At 37.0% G+C, this 14508-nt stretch overlaps 1 protein-coding gene across 1 annotated transcript in view; it reads left to right on the forward strand.

The window, feature by feature from the left end:
• The window catches only part of LOC107302869 (dimethylaniline monooxygenase [N-oxide-forming] 2), a 15775-nt gene extending 1493 nt beyond the window's left edge, over window positions 1–14282 (forward strand). Inside the window, exons 2-9 of the mRNA XM_015832027.1 lie at window positions 1537–1674; window positions 3505–3693; window positions 5005–5167; window positions 6330–6472; window positions 7542–7741; window positions 9153–9508; window positions 12558–12630; window positions 13411–14282. Of these exons, the coding sequence (XP_015687513.1) occupies window positions 1543–1674; window positions 3505–3693; window positions 5005–5167; window positions 6330–6472; window positions 7542–7741; window positions 9153–9508; window positions 12558–12630; window positions 13411–13765 (1611 nt within the window). The 5' untranslated portion in view covers window positions 1537–1542 and the 3' untranslated portion in view covers window positions 13766–14282. The remainder of the gene's footprint in view (window positions 1–1536; window positions 1675–3504; window positions 3694–5004; window positions 5168–6329; window positions 6473–7541; window positions 7742–9152; window positions 9509–12557; window positions 12631–13410) is intronic.
• Window positions 14283–14508: the final 226 nt, after the last annotated feature.

The raw sequence follows: 14508 nt of genomic DNA on the forward strand, positions 1-14508 counted from the left end.
CCTGGTCACGGCCGACAAATGATCTTCCAGTGTCAGCCGTGGATCCAGGAGGACTCCCAGATTGCGCACCCTCTCTGAGGGGGCCAAGGATTCGCCCCCTATAGACAGCGATGGAACCAGCTGACTATGCCGGGGCGCCGGCAACCACAGCCACTCGGTCTTGGAAGGGTTGAGTCTAAGTCTGTTCCTTCCCATCCATCTATGCCAAAAAGTCTCATTAAAGAATTGGAGGAAATGAACCGCACCATATAAACAGGTTAAGAATATGAAGGGGAGACAAAGATCACAGAAACAAGAATTGGATTTTTTTTTCTATTATGGAAAAAGTTTATAAAAACAGAACATTGGTCCTATTTATCAAATTTCAAGCAATACCAGTCTGATACATCTCACTTGAGATAAGTGAAAGATAAGTACATGAGAAGATTTTTCTACTTCTTAAGGCAATTGTTGCAATTTGAAAATGTGGGCAAGGAATTTTTAACCAAACTATGCTCATACTAACAGAATACATTAGGTGAAAAAATACCAAGGATTTGCTTTTTACAGTGGATACCAAAAACCATAGGTATTTTTTATTTCTAATAACTATTAGTACAAAATTCTGGCTATTCCTTATTGCCTTTTCATTTGAAGTTGTAATTTGAAAAACTTATCTGAATCTTTCTAAGAGGGGGCTCTTATTGAATTAAAAGAAGAAGCTGAAGGAAGAGAACTGATTTGCTCCATCTGCTTGCTTGGAGACTGTAGAAACCGTAGGGGAAAAGACCAATATATGTATGTAGCCTTGAGTTATTCGTTTAGTGACTGTTCGAAGTTACAACGGCACTAGAAAAATGGACTTACAACTGGTACTCGCACTTACAAATGTTGCAGCATCCCCACATCACATGATCAAAATTCGGACACTTGGCAATAGGCATGTATTTATGACAGATGCAGTGTCCTGGGGTCATGTGATCACCATTTGCGACCTTCCCAGCCAGTTTCCAACAGGAAAGTCAATGGAGGAAGCCAGATTCACTTAACAACTGTGTTATTAACTTAACAACCAGTGATTTGCTTAATAATCATGGTGAAAAGTCGTAAAATTGGGTGTGACTCACTTAACAACTGTCTTACTTAACAATGGAATTCTTTTCTCAATTGTGGTTTTAAGTTGAGGATATGACAAACATGGCAGCAAAACGTTAGGCTGACTTAAAAATAGACTGAATTTATATTTACATTTTTACAGAGCGACACAAATGTGCCGCTGCTGCCTCCTAAATTAAAATGAAGAATTTTCCAAGTGTGTGAACTGATTAAAAATAAACTACAGAATCCTGCACGATTTTTCCAGACTTTCACTGGTGGGAGTACAACTGTAATCTACTTTGGCAACATACTAATTTTGCCCATTTGTACCACAAATATTAGTTGGACAGGCTGTGGTTATGTGTTGTTTGCTGCATGTTGATTTGATTTGGTCAAATTTATATAACTTGTAAGAATCTGTGGGAGAAGAATATAATAGCTTGTTCTTCCTTGTTGCAGAACAGAATGGCCAAAAGAGTAGCCATCCTTGGGGCTGGGGCAAGTGGCCTTACAGCCATTAAATGCTGTTTGGATGAGGGTCTTCAGCCAACCTGTTTTGAGAGAAGTGAAGATATAGGAGGGCTATGGAGATTCCAGGTATGTTTTCTCATAGGCAATATTGACTGTTCTGTAACCACCCTATCTACTAGTCTCACTAGAATACTTCTTTTTTGTTGCCCTCGACAACCAAGTACGGTATTTCTTTTTCTCTCAGCAAAGAACATTTTCTTTGAGAATCTCCTACTTTGGACTCTGCTGATTAGGGTGACATTTTCCTGTTTATCTATCAAGAGATACCTAGTTGATTAACTACTAGTTATATGGATGGGAGAGAAGAGAAAGAGGTAGATAGTAAATAAAAAACAACTACCTGTCTTGCAATATCCAAATATGAGATAACTGAGCTACCATTTGATCATCGGTGCAACATCAATAAGATGAAAAGTAATAATTGATGTAAGAACGAACTCCCCCCAGAGATCCGGATTATTCCGGATCTCCCCTCCTTCCGCCGTGCCCTCAAGACATGGCTTTTCCATCAAGCGGGATTCCGGATCCCCCCCTAAAATATCCCTAAAATTTCCCTAAAATATTAAAAAGATTATGTCCAATTAATTATATATAAAATTAAACCGAAAATTTATAAATAACATATCGAGTGTTTTTATTTACCTGTAAGCCGCCCTGAGTCCCTCGGGAGAAGGGCGGGGTATAAATTAAAGTAATAATAATAATAATAATAATAATAGCTGGGGAGCTTTTGACTATTTAAATATTTGTATTCAGATTGTGCACATTTTTAACTATTACGGTATATTTAGAGAGAACTTTTGTGGCCCAAATCTTCTGATTCTACATTTTAAATAAACAGACTTTCAGCAGCCTCTTTGGATTATTTTAAATTAACACAATGCTATATTAACAGATGTTTCCTTTTTTGTAAATCTGAAGTGCTCTAGAAACAGCCAGCCATACCCTGTCTTTTCGACCAACAGATGGGCACAGAGACAATATGCTGGGTTTTGTTTCTCAGTTTATGCCAAAATGCAACTCTTTTAGGTATATAGTAATGCATGTGTGCTTCTATGTCTGTGTGCAGGCATGTAGTTCTAAGTCTAAATATTTAGGTTTGATATGACTGTTCATATGTCTAAGACACTGTCTTGGCTGTGTTCAGCCATTGTTCATGAATTTTTCTTTTTTACTGTTCTGGTCATTGACCATGGTTAAATAAATAGTTAATAGTTAAATACATTGGAATTTGATGTGTTGTGCTATTTTTTCATTTCCAATATGGTATATGGTCAGTCGTGTTTTCAAAGTAATATTGGGACTTGAAGAAAACAAACATAAATAAGACAAGAAATCATAGCGAGGATTCATAGCCAACAATTTAGGCCAGTGATGGTGAACCTTTTAGAGACTGAGTGCCCAAAAACTGCCACTGCCCCCCATCCTGCCCCTGCTCCTCCCCCGCCCCACCTCCATCCCACCTCCGCTCCGTCCCCACCCTGCCTGCCCATAGGGCCACTCACCACCTCCACAGCCCAGGTGGCCCAACAGTGCCATGGTAGCCATGCCCTCTGCCCGTGCCCCGCAGCATCAATTACGCGCAACGGGGCATGAGGAGCCTTGTCCCCGCTGCCTGGCTGCCATGACGATGGCTATGCTGCTTCATGGGGCCGTGCTCAGGGGCGATTCTCCTCAAGGGGGGCTGCTGGTGAGGAGGGGGCCGTGGGGGGAGGTGGGGCTGGGGCAATTGCACGTGTGCCCACAGAGAAGGCTCTGAGTGCCGCCACTGGCACGCGTGCCATAGGTTCACTACCACTGATTTAGGCCATGGCCATATTAATCTGCCTTCAAGATAAATATCCAGAAAATCTTGTCTGTAAAACCCATCTTATTAATATGACAAATTTCTTGCAGGAACATGTCACTGAAGGTCACAGCAGCATTTACAAATCATTGACTACGAATAGTTCAAAGGAGTTGATGAGTTTTAGTGATTTTCCTACTCCTGAGGAATACTCAAACTACATGCATCATAGTAAAATGATGGAGTACTTTTGGATGTATGCAAAGCAGTTTGATTTGCTTAAGTACATACATTTCAAGGTAAGAAACTGAGAATCAAGATTTTGCTGGGAGAATGAGTGGACATCTTGGCAGTAAATGTAGTTGCAGGATGCAAAATGCAGTGATAACTATAAAGAGTCCTATAAGAGTCCTTCAAACAGCTATGTCATATAAAATGGTCTTAGCAAAGTATAATGGTGAAAGTTCAGAAGATAAAACTCAAGAAAAATATCATTTCTAAGAATTGGTTTTTATGAGCATTAACCCAATTACCCTTCCCCACAAGACAATAAAACAGCATTCTTCATTAAGTTGCTGCCTATAACTCTCTTAGAACTTTGCCTTTTTACTAGAAATTTTATTAAAGATTATAATTACAACAATAAAAAGTTACAAAAGTAAAAAGAAAGAACAGAAATTTCAGAAAAGAAGAAAAAAGAAAAAAGAAAAAAGGAAGAAAGAAAAAGAAAGATAGGAATATAGTAAAAAAAACTTTTCTTAACTTTCTGAGAACTTGGGAACATGTCAGGTAATGGTTTCTATCTGAACAAGCTCCTGCTATCCAGAATCTTGGATAATTCTGTCTCATCCTAACCCAGATTTTGGTATTTTCAAAAAAAAAAAAAAGACTGAACCTACAATCATCTGTATCTAGAGTTTTCTATTAACTGTAAACTTATTACATGAAGTCATTTGTAATTGTTTATAATTAATAATTAACAAGTAAGTAACAGTTCAAACCATCATCATAGTGCTTCTAAAGAAGGGGTTCTTAAACTGTTTGACCAAATTACCCTTTTCCTGGTCTGAATAACGTCATTTGTTAAAAAGCAAAACTAACTCAGTCTTTGTTGTTTTATATAAGCATCTCAGACTAGATCACAAACAAGCTTTTACAAACTGTTTCATTATCCCCAGGGTATGCTCATATTAAACCCCTGGGGTAATTAATCCCCAGTTTAAGAACCATTGAATCACTATAAATATGTGCAGGCTAAAAGTTACAGATCATTCAGGAGTCACCGAGAGACCTTGTAGCAGATATGAGAGACCTTCAGTTTTTTGTTTATTAGATCACCCCAAACATTCATATACTTGATTCCTAAGGGACACCTGGTTCTATGCTCCATTTGATTATGTGCATAAAAATATTTTCTATTCTGGAACTGATGAAGTCCAAAGAGGAATATCAACAGTGAGAATTAAGCAAGTATATTTCTAGATATGCTGAACCAGCCTTGTTCTCTATCTCATCTTTACTTCAAGTGCTTCTCTTATCATTGTGGGTGTTTTTTAAAAAATAAATAAATCATGAAACTTAATCTAAAAAGAAGTATATTTTATCTTTAGGCTCAAGTCTGCCATTTAAGGAAACACAAAGATTTCCCCATCACTGGACAGTGGGTAATTGTAACAGAAATGAATGGGAAGCAGGAATCGGCTGTCTTTGATGCTGTTCTAATTTGCACAGGCCTCTATGTACAACCTTATTTTCCTCTGGATTCATTTCTAGGTAGGCAATTGTGATTTTCTTATAAGCTAATTGAGAATGCTGATTCAAGCAGAACTTGCAAAACAATAATATTTTTCATTCCATTATTCATTGGGAGTAAACTCAGTTCTCTTTTAAATTGAGTTCAACACCTGGTGACTTCCTAGACATATTCACAGAGTTTTGTTTTGTTTTCCTGATTTGGTTTTTCTGATTTTTATTCAGTGTATACATACATACATACATACATACATACATACATACATACATATATGGCATGACAAGGTTTAGATTTCCAGGCATTAATTTGGCTTTGGGTGCTTCCTTTTGGAAATCTTTTTTTTTTTTATTTTGTAATCTTCAGTAGTGTTTTTTCCCCTACAAACCTCTACCAGTAGTGGTTTCTAATTGTGCTTGATACAGTATAATCACTTAAACTGTATTTTTCTTCTTCCCTTGTTTGCTTTACCTAGAGTAATTCCCTCTTACCTTTACGAGCCTGCCAATATCACTTCTTGAGTGAAAAGCATAATTCATGGTCATTAGCTTTCTTGTTTTCTTATCAATATGTCTAATTAATCTTGAGCCCATATCATTTTTTAAAAAAAAAAAATACATTTTTTCTATAGAGGTTAGGGCCTTTCATCCACACAGCAACATTGGCTTTCTTGTAAGCCAGTTCAGTCTTTGTGATATTTAGTAAGGTGTTTCAGTTAGAGTGCTAATTTTTGGCAGCAGGTCTAGGGCCATGAGAGAAAGGGAGAGAGAGAGAGATTATATTTAGTATATATTATTTAGGGTTTCTGAATCCAGATTACTACAACCTAGATAGAGTGCTCTTACTAACATTGTATACTAATAATAAGAATGCAAAGAGTTGGGCTTTACTGTTATTTCTCATCCCAACCTTGAAACTGCAGCTAACTATCACTAATCCCTGGTTATTATTTAAATGCTGCAAGAGTCATCATAATTCTGTCCAATATTTTGGGTCATTTCTGACAATTGTATGAACAGGTATTGAGAATGGGACTTCTCAGACAGTAATGTGACATTAATAGTAATTTAATAATCTAACCATGACAATTCATCTTAAATCCAGCATCTATACTGATACTTTTTTCAGTCTTCCAACAAAGATATGCTTTGCTCAGCATTGCAAAAAAGGCTCTTTTTTTTTCAGGTTTTGAGAAATTTAAGGGGAAAATTATTCACAGCTGGGCATATAAGAATTCTGAAAAATACCAAGACCAACGAATCCTCATCGTAGGCTTGGGAAATTCTGGAGTAGAGATTGCTATTGACCTCAGCCATATCACAAAGCAGGTATAGTGTATTTAAACAAGTTTTGTTTTGAATCTGATGATAATAGCAGGTAATTTTGTCAAGTTTTGAGCTCAAATACTATTGGGGGGGGATAGCATTTCAGAGACTAACTCTATCAATTAGTAATACATGTGAGTGCATTATTAAATTATTCATTAAATAATTAAATTATTAGTAATATCTATGAACAGTTGACCTTTTGTCAGTAAGACTGGAGGGCTTTGCAATACTTTTCATTAAATATGCTTTCCTTACTGAAAGATAGTCCTTGTGGCTTGGAAACCAGGTAGAAGAGGAACATCAAAGGTTGAAAACAAGAGAAGGAACTAGTTATTCTTCTCCATCTCTTTTTTTGCTGTACTTTCCACATGTACTTTCCACTCTCAGGAAAAATATATTGGAACTCACTGTCCCTTGTGACTCAATGAAAGGAGGAATGGGCTGTTGTGGGTTTTTGTTTTCATTTTTGCCAAAGTAAGGAGTACAACACTGAAGAGAAGAACCACGTTCATTGCAATGATCATTAGTGTACCTACTTTAAAAGAAAGAGGAACCCTGAACCCTGAAAAGCAAAGATTTTTACAGAGATTGAGGACTGCAAGAAATCTCAGGGATCTGATTTGCTGGCTAGTTTGGGGAAGCTAGACTTTGTTGGTGTACTTGGGATTACTTTTATTGTTAGGCAGAATGGGCCTTTCAAAAGGGCAGCAAAGCTCGAGGAAGTTAATTGTGAAGGAGATAGAAATTTGGGGTTTCTCTAGGTTGCAAGTTCCTTGAAAAGGGTTTGCCCTTGGAACGTGTTGTGAGCATGGGAGGAGGCTACTATTCTTTGGTCTAGATGGGATTGCAGGGGCCTTTGTCAGAGATAGGGAGGGTCGTTTTGGTTCTGATGGGATTAGGCAGAGAGAAGAACTGGTTATGAACTTGGCCATATCCAAAAGATGCAGGAAAGGGGTTCAGACTCCATTTTGTTTGCTAGGTTTATGTTATGACATAAAAGTTTACTTTTTGCATTACATTATAAGGCTGGGGAAAGAGTTAGTGCTGATTTCTCTTTCTCCTCCCCCAGGTCTTTCTGAGTACTAGAACTGGTGCTTGGGTGGTGAATCGAGTCTCTGATGATGGATATCCTTTTGATGTAGTGCATTTTACACGTTTCAAAAATCTCCTTTTCCATAAACTTCCTGCGGTGCTGATAAACCAATGGGGAGAGAAGAAACTGAATATGAAATTTAACCATGAGAACTATGGTGTAAAACCCCAGCACAGGTAAGGGTGAAATTTCTCCATACTCTGACACTTAGGAAGACATGAAATATACATATTAAAGTGAATAAGTGTTTTCCAGTGAGACCGGTCTAGAAGGGCAACCTGGTCTACCTAGTCTACCCCAAATATGGGACAGAGCATACTGCTTCTGCTTTCACCTTTCAGCTCCAATCTAGGAGCCTTCACAGGCAGTCACTTCTGCGATAGACTATTTGTGTGTTAAATTTAAATTTACCAACAAAGAATTAAAGAGAGCTGATGAGAGCTAAATAGCTCGAAATAGCTATACTAGTCTCCCTTTAATTCTTTGTCAGTAAATTTAAATTTAACATTAAAGTGAATATTAACCCCATTTTAGGAGCAACATAAAAATGGAGAAAGTACTAGTCTCAACTCTGAATCTTGGAAATATCCTGCAGCCCCTGTAGCATATGCAATGTCCTCTTTCCTACATATATTTAAATATTTAGTTAGAGCCTCAAAAATTAGAAACATTTTAAAAAACTGAAACCTGACATTCTGGTTTCTGTACCTACTTCTGTATCTTGTGACTTTTCTTCATTTATAATTATTTTTTTTACTTTATATACTTTTTACAAAAAAGCTGAAAGCCTGCATAGAAACTACTCTGACATTTTCACCTCTTCTGATTCTAGCTATGGTGGCTATGAAAATAAAGGTGATATTGTCCAAAGGTGCCCTGAGAAAAATGCACTTCCAGAATCTCTAGACTGAAGTTCCATTTTCTGCCATTTTTGTACCTGCCATTTAATTATTTTGCAGTAAAATATATTCCAAAAATGTGGCATTACATACAAAAAAGACGTGAACAAGAATATAAAAAAGAAAACAATCAGACAAAACTGTTATTAAAATGCAAAGCCAGTAAAAAATATACTGTATACTCAGTGGTGGGATTCAGATATGTGTGGATGCTGCTTCCGGAAGTCCATTCTGGGCCTGGGCAACAAAAAATTAGCTACTGGTTCTGCTGAAGTAGTGCGAACTGGCTGAATCCCACCACTGTGTAACTTGATATAAATACATGGGTAAAGAGCAGGGGTCTTCAAACTTGGCCCTTTTATGACTTGTGGACTTCAACTCCCAGAATTCCTCAGCCAGTGTGCCTGGCTGAGGAATTCTGGGAGTTGAAGTCCACAAGTCATAAAAGGGCCAAGTTTGAAGACCCCTGGTAAAGAGAATACATCACTGTACACTGAATTACACTTCTGACATAAATGAGCTTTTCTTTTACCAAGGCTGTGCTTTCTTGGTCTGGTTAAAAAACATCTATGATGATCATTTACTGTAGTTTGCTTATCCCCCATTTTTTTTCAAATGATCATTAAAGGTTAATAAACACATGTTCTGTAGTAAAATATGGCCAGTGTGTTTTTTCTTCATTTTGCAGGTTCCTAAGTAAGACCCCAATTATGGGAGATGATCTACCAAATGCTATAATTGCTGGCAGGGTGGTAATGAAACCACATGTGAAGAAGTTCACTGAAAGAGGTGTGATCTTTGAAGATGGCAGCACAGAAGAAAATATTGATGTGGTAATTTTTGCTACAGGATACAACTTCTCCTTTCCCTTCACTCAGGATATTATCCTCAGGACTCAAACAAATAAATTCTCACTATATAAATATGTCTTCCCACCACACTTGGAAAAGCACACATTAGCTGTGATTGGCCTCATCAAACCTGTAGGAGCCACTATGCCTATATCTGAGCTCCAAGTTCGCTGGGCCACAAGAATCTTCAAGGGTAAGAGAGAATCTAAAAAATAAAAAAAAGTGTTGACGTTTTGCTTGATTTGAAGGTTGCCATGCTGATGAATATAATCAACTCCCTCTTTTGTATAAGAACAACAAAGCTATGTAATATATCTTTGTGTATTCATGAAGGTAGTCTTCATCTCTACTAAATGTTTGCATATGACCAACTATATTGTTCGTGTAACACTGAGGTAGGGAACTATGGCCTTTTTATGACTGGCTCAGGAATTCTGGGAGATTCCATGCTGGCTCAGGAATTCTGGGAGATGAAGTCCACAAGTTATAAAAGGGCCACAGTTCCCCACCCCTGGTATAACATAATATATGCATATAGCAAAGAGACTAACAAGGAAATTTCTTGGAATTATCCCAAAGTGGACTACCAGAAAAGCCAAATGAGGACTAGAAAAGAGACATGGCAAGGTAAAGTATTACATGGCTAGTACATTAAACAAAAATAGCAGGCAAAGATGATGACAATATGATCTGCCACTGGCTAAGAGAGGCTAATTCTGGCTGCACAAGATCAAACCTTACGAACAAATCCATACAAAGACAGAATTGGGAAGAGGCAACAACAAATGCTGCCTCAGTAAAGAAGCTGAAGAAATAGTGGGCCACTTGGTTAGATGCTGCAAGAAGATCACACAGATTGACCACAAAAAATGGCATGACAATATAGTAACAATGGTACATTGGAAGACCTGCAAAAAATATCATTTGCATGTAAGCAAGAACTGGTGGGCCATAAAATAGACAAAATAATAGAAAATGAAGAAGTTAAAGTGCTGTGGGACTTTACAATTCAAGCAGACAAGTACTGCCATATAACCCCCCAGACTTTGCAATTGTTGGTAAGAAAGACAAAACAGTCTGGATAGTACTTTTTGCAGTACCTGGAGATAGCAGAAAAGAAGAGAAAGAACTGGAGAAATTCACAAATATGAAGACCTGAAAATAGAAGTAGAATAACTATGACAAAAGAAAGCAAAGATAGTACCAATAGTAATAGGTGCCTTGCGTGTAATGCCATAACATTTGGAGTACCACTTAAACACAATTGGTATTGACAAAATCATCATTAATCAATTGCAAAAGGCTTAGAATAGCTTATATTCTGTGACGATGTCTTTAATATTATTAAACAACAACATTTGCCTGTCCCAGGTACTTGGGAAAGCTTGATAGGTGCACAAAAATATCTGGCTGATTGTGCAACCAGCCATAATAATAAATTCCATAGGATTATGATGGCAGAACTTGTTATTATTCTGGCTCCATTGGAAAGGTTAGTAAATATCCATAGAAATTCAAGACAAAGACTTGTTTTAATAGAAAGTTTTTCCATGTTCTGAAAAAAAAATCCCTATAATGCTTTCATGTTAGATCATATAACAGAATAACAGAGTTGGAAGAGACCTTGGGATCTTCTAATCCAACCCCCTGCTCAAGCAGGAGACCTATACTTTTGTGTTTTCGGTTCGCTAGCAATTGACGCAGACGCATGGTGAAAGCAACAAACTCTTTATTACACACTCCTACAACCAAGCGAACAGCAAAAGGCACACAGGCCTTTTATAGTGCCTGAAACCTGGACAGTGTGAACCAATAGGAATTTACCCTTTTCGCGCCTTGCGCATGCGCGCAAGGCTGGCGCCACTCTGTCTAGTCCCGGGCAGCTTTTGGGATTGCCCGGGACCATTTGCAACACTTCTGAGCCTGCTGTCAGCTCTTGCAGGCTCAGGACACAACATATACCATTTTAGACAAATGGTTCTTCTTAAAAGCCTCCAGTGTTGGAGCACCCACAACTTCTGGATGCAAGCTGTTCCACTGGTTGATTGTTCTTACTGTAAGGAAATTTCTCCCTAGTTCTATGTCTTCTATGTACTACAGAAAGGCATAGTTCATTTTTCAAAGGGAGAATTTTTCATAATAACATTTCATTTTGTTACTTGGGAATCATTTTATAAGAATCAGTAACCTAGGACCAATCACACCTGGCATTAAGTAAAAAAACAACAACTATTGTGTAGTTGGTCTGCAAAATACTTCTGGCTGAGATCTTGTAAAGTTGCCAGTAGGCAGATAGACTAGACATGATTAACCAAAGGTCTGACTTGGCATAACTGGCTTTGTTTAATTCTCTTGAATCAAAGGGATTAAACTCTCAGATTATAGTATTGTGTGTGAGGTATTTATTGTCAAAACAGAAACATAAGTTCACTTTTTGCAGCCAGAACACTTTCATATTTGAGTAAGAAAGTATAAAATTAATGAATGTGATTGCAAGCCATAAGGAAGTATATTGACATCTGATTTAAATGGATGGGAGCTAAACGGGAGTGCTTTAGTGCAGATTATGCCCATGATAATCTCAGGCATAGTTTATACTGAAGTAGTAAAACTAACAATTGTGTTGAACCAGTTCTGTTCAACAGAAAGCTGAGATATACAGAAAATCTATTTCATGCTAATTAGCCAGTACTGAGCTAGTTCATCTTTCAAACAAAACTGGTGTTTCCGAGCTAGGAGGCTAAGTGCAGTGGTTCTAAATTACCAAGGAATATGTCTGAATGCGTTGCGGCATACCTACACAGAAGTAAGCCATCATTGTTCTAAGTGGCAGAATATCCCAGAAAGCCTGCATTGGATTGCTGTCTTAGTAGTGGGTAAGGCTATCAGATTTGATCTGCAAACATCTACGGCCACAGAACATTGAATACAATCCAATGTTAGTGTTTATCCATCATCCTACTATTTTGGTTTCTGTCTGGGAATCAGGATTAGCCACATTCCTTCTTCAGAAAATTCTCCTAATGTTTTGCTATAGAACCACAACATTTTTCCCTTTATTGAAATACTTTCATTTCCAACATATCTGTACATGTAATGAACACAGTGACAGTCTACTTCAGTTTCTCTATTCAGTCCACAATACGGTATGTTCTGTATTTCTGCATTGCCTGTCTGCAAATTGTTCTGCATTTCTCATGCTACAGGGGACACCAGAAGATTAAACTGATATTATTTTTCAGGCCTAAACAAGTTACCTTCAAATAATGACATGATGGCTGATATTGCTAAAAAGATCCAGTATAATGAAAAACGGTAGGAAATCAATTATGACATATAATGTGCTTATTTCTCTAGAATGTTGGAACTGAAAATATTCTGGCCTTGTATATAAAATGCTTGTGTGAATACATTATAGAATTTCAATCATAAATTCACCCATAGGATACAAACTTAGTAAAGCTACATGTTAAACTTATTTTATAAGTTTATATTTATATTTTATAAATTTTATACTGCTTGCAGAAAGGGATGGGATATAGATTGGATTAGGTTAGATTAGATTTTTATTTTATTTATTAATATAATTTATATAGCTATCCATCTCACCAAAGGCGACTGTAATTAGATTAGATTAGTAAGCAGGAGTCACATGTCCTAAAATTAAAAGTGTTCAAGTTCTATTGTAAATTCTTTATTTCAGCCATAGTCCAGCATTAGAGAACAAAACTGAAGTTTACAATTCATAAATGATCTACTTCTAGACTATAAAATATAGACAATAAAGTATTAGTATTACTATCACAACTCTTTGATATTTTACAATATTAACATTAACACTACATACAGTAGAAGGAAGATGAAACATATATAAAACAAAGACTTCAACATGTTAATTGATGTGTAGAACAACAAACCACTCACCACCTCAGCTCAACTAGAATTCTAAATATCTGGATGTGAATTGGTAGAGGGGAAAGGAAGAGGAAGCAGGATCTCAGGCAGGAATTGGGTTGGACTAGAAGACTTCCAAGAGCTCTTCTAGCCCTATAATTCTATGATTTTATGATTCTATGATTTACCTTTTGCTCTTAGGCATGCAGCAAGCCACAACAATTTCTTAATAGTGCACTATATTGATTACATGGATGAACTGGCTTCCCTATTAGGAGTGAAGCCCAAGCTGCTGAGTCTTCTTCTGACCGATCCAAAGCTGGCCTGGGAAGTATATTTTGGGCCTTGTTCAGCTGCTCAGTTCCGTCTGACCGGTCCTGGGAAGTGGGAGGGAGCCAGAAATACCATCTTGACCCAGAGAGAAAGGATTATCAAGGCTACAAAGACACGGCCTCTGCAGTCCTCTACCAACTCTAAAGTAACTCTGGTTCCTTCTTTCTTCATTAAAGCACTCATCTGTTTTGGACTTCTCACTATTGTCTTAACTTACCTCTAATTTGAATTTGTAGCAGCCTGAAAACGGCTTCTTCTCCTGCAAATGAACTTGTTTTGAGTGGCATATTTCAACCTGAAATTCCAAATTATCAATATCTATGTTGAATATCCTTTGTAGATTACATTACTTCCAATGTATCAATAATGGCTTGTTAAAAATTGGAACATAATTGAATACAAAGTATTTCCACATTTGTTTCATGTTTTACACCCTACACCTCTGTTTCATTAATATCTCTACAGCTTGTGTTTTTTCTAATAACTAATGTCTTACTTATGAAATATCTACTTTTACACCATTGTCCTTTGTCTGGGGCCCTCTATAGTTCTCTAAACTCTAATTCAGTGGAATTAGAATGTAATGGAATTCTGAATTTCAGAAAAAAAATCGAATTTCAGGCAATAATGGATTTCACTCCAACTACTAGAAAAAAAGTCTATATTTGATGATTTAGTCTTGAAAATATAAATTTTACTGTACGTAGAGTCTTCATAATTTTGGGTACATTTAATGTATATTTTATACAAATATCAAATGTTCACCACTTTGAGTTGTTTATAAAAACAGAAGATGCAGGATATAAATAAATAAATTTTAGAAATCCTATTTTTCAGTTAATATTCTGTTCTTATGGATTCCCCTTGCATCCTACTGGTCTTTAAACCAAGAGTTTGCTATTTTGTAAATTAGTGATAGGCTACATTGGTGGTATTGATGGTTTAAGACAGGGGTGTCCAAACTTT

The sequence above is a fragment of the Protobothrops mucrosquamatus genome, unplaced genomic scaffold, assembly GCF_001527695.2.
Source record: "Protobothrops mucrosquamatus isolate PMUCROS unplaced genomic scaffold, P.Mucros_1.0 scaffold_294, whole genome shotgun sequence".
Lineage (NCBI taxonomy): Eukaryota > Metazoa > Chordata > Lepidosauria > Squamata > Viperidae > Protobothrops > Protobothrops mucrosquamatus.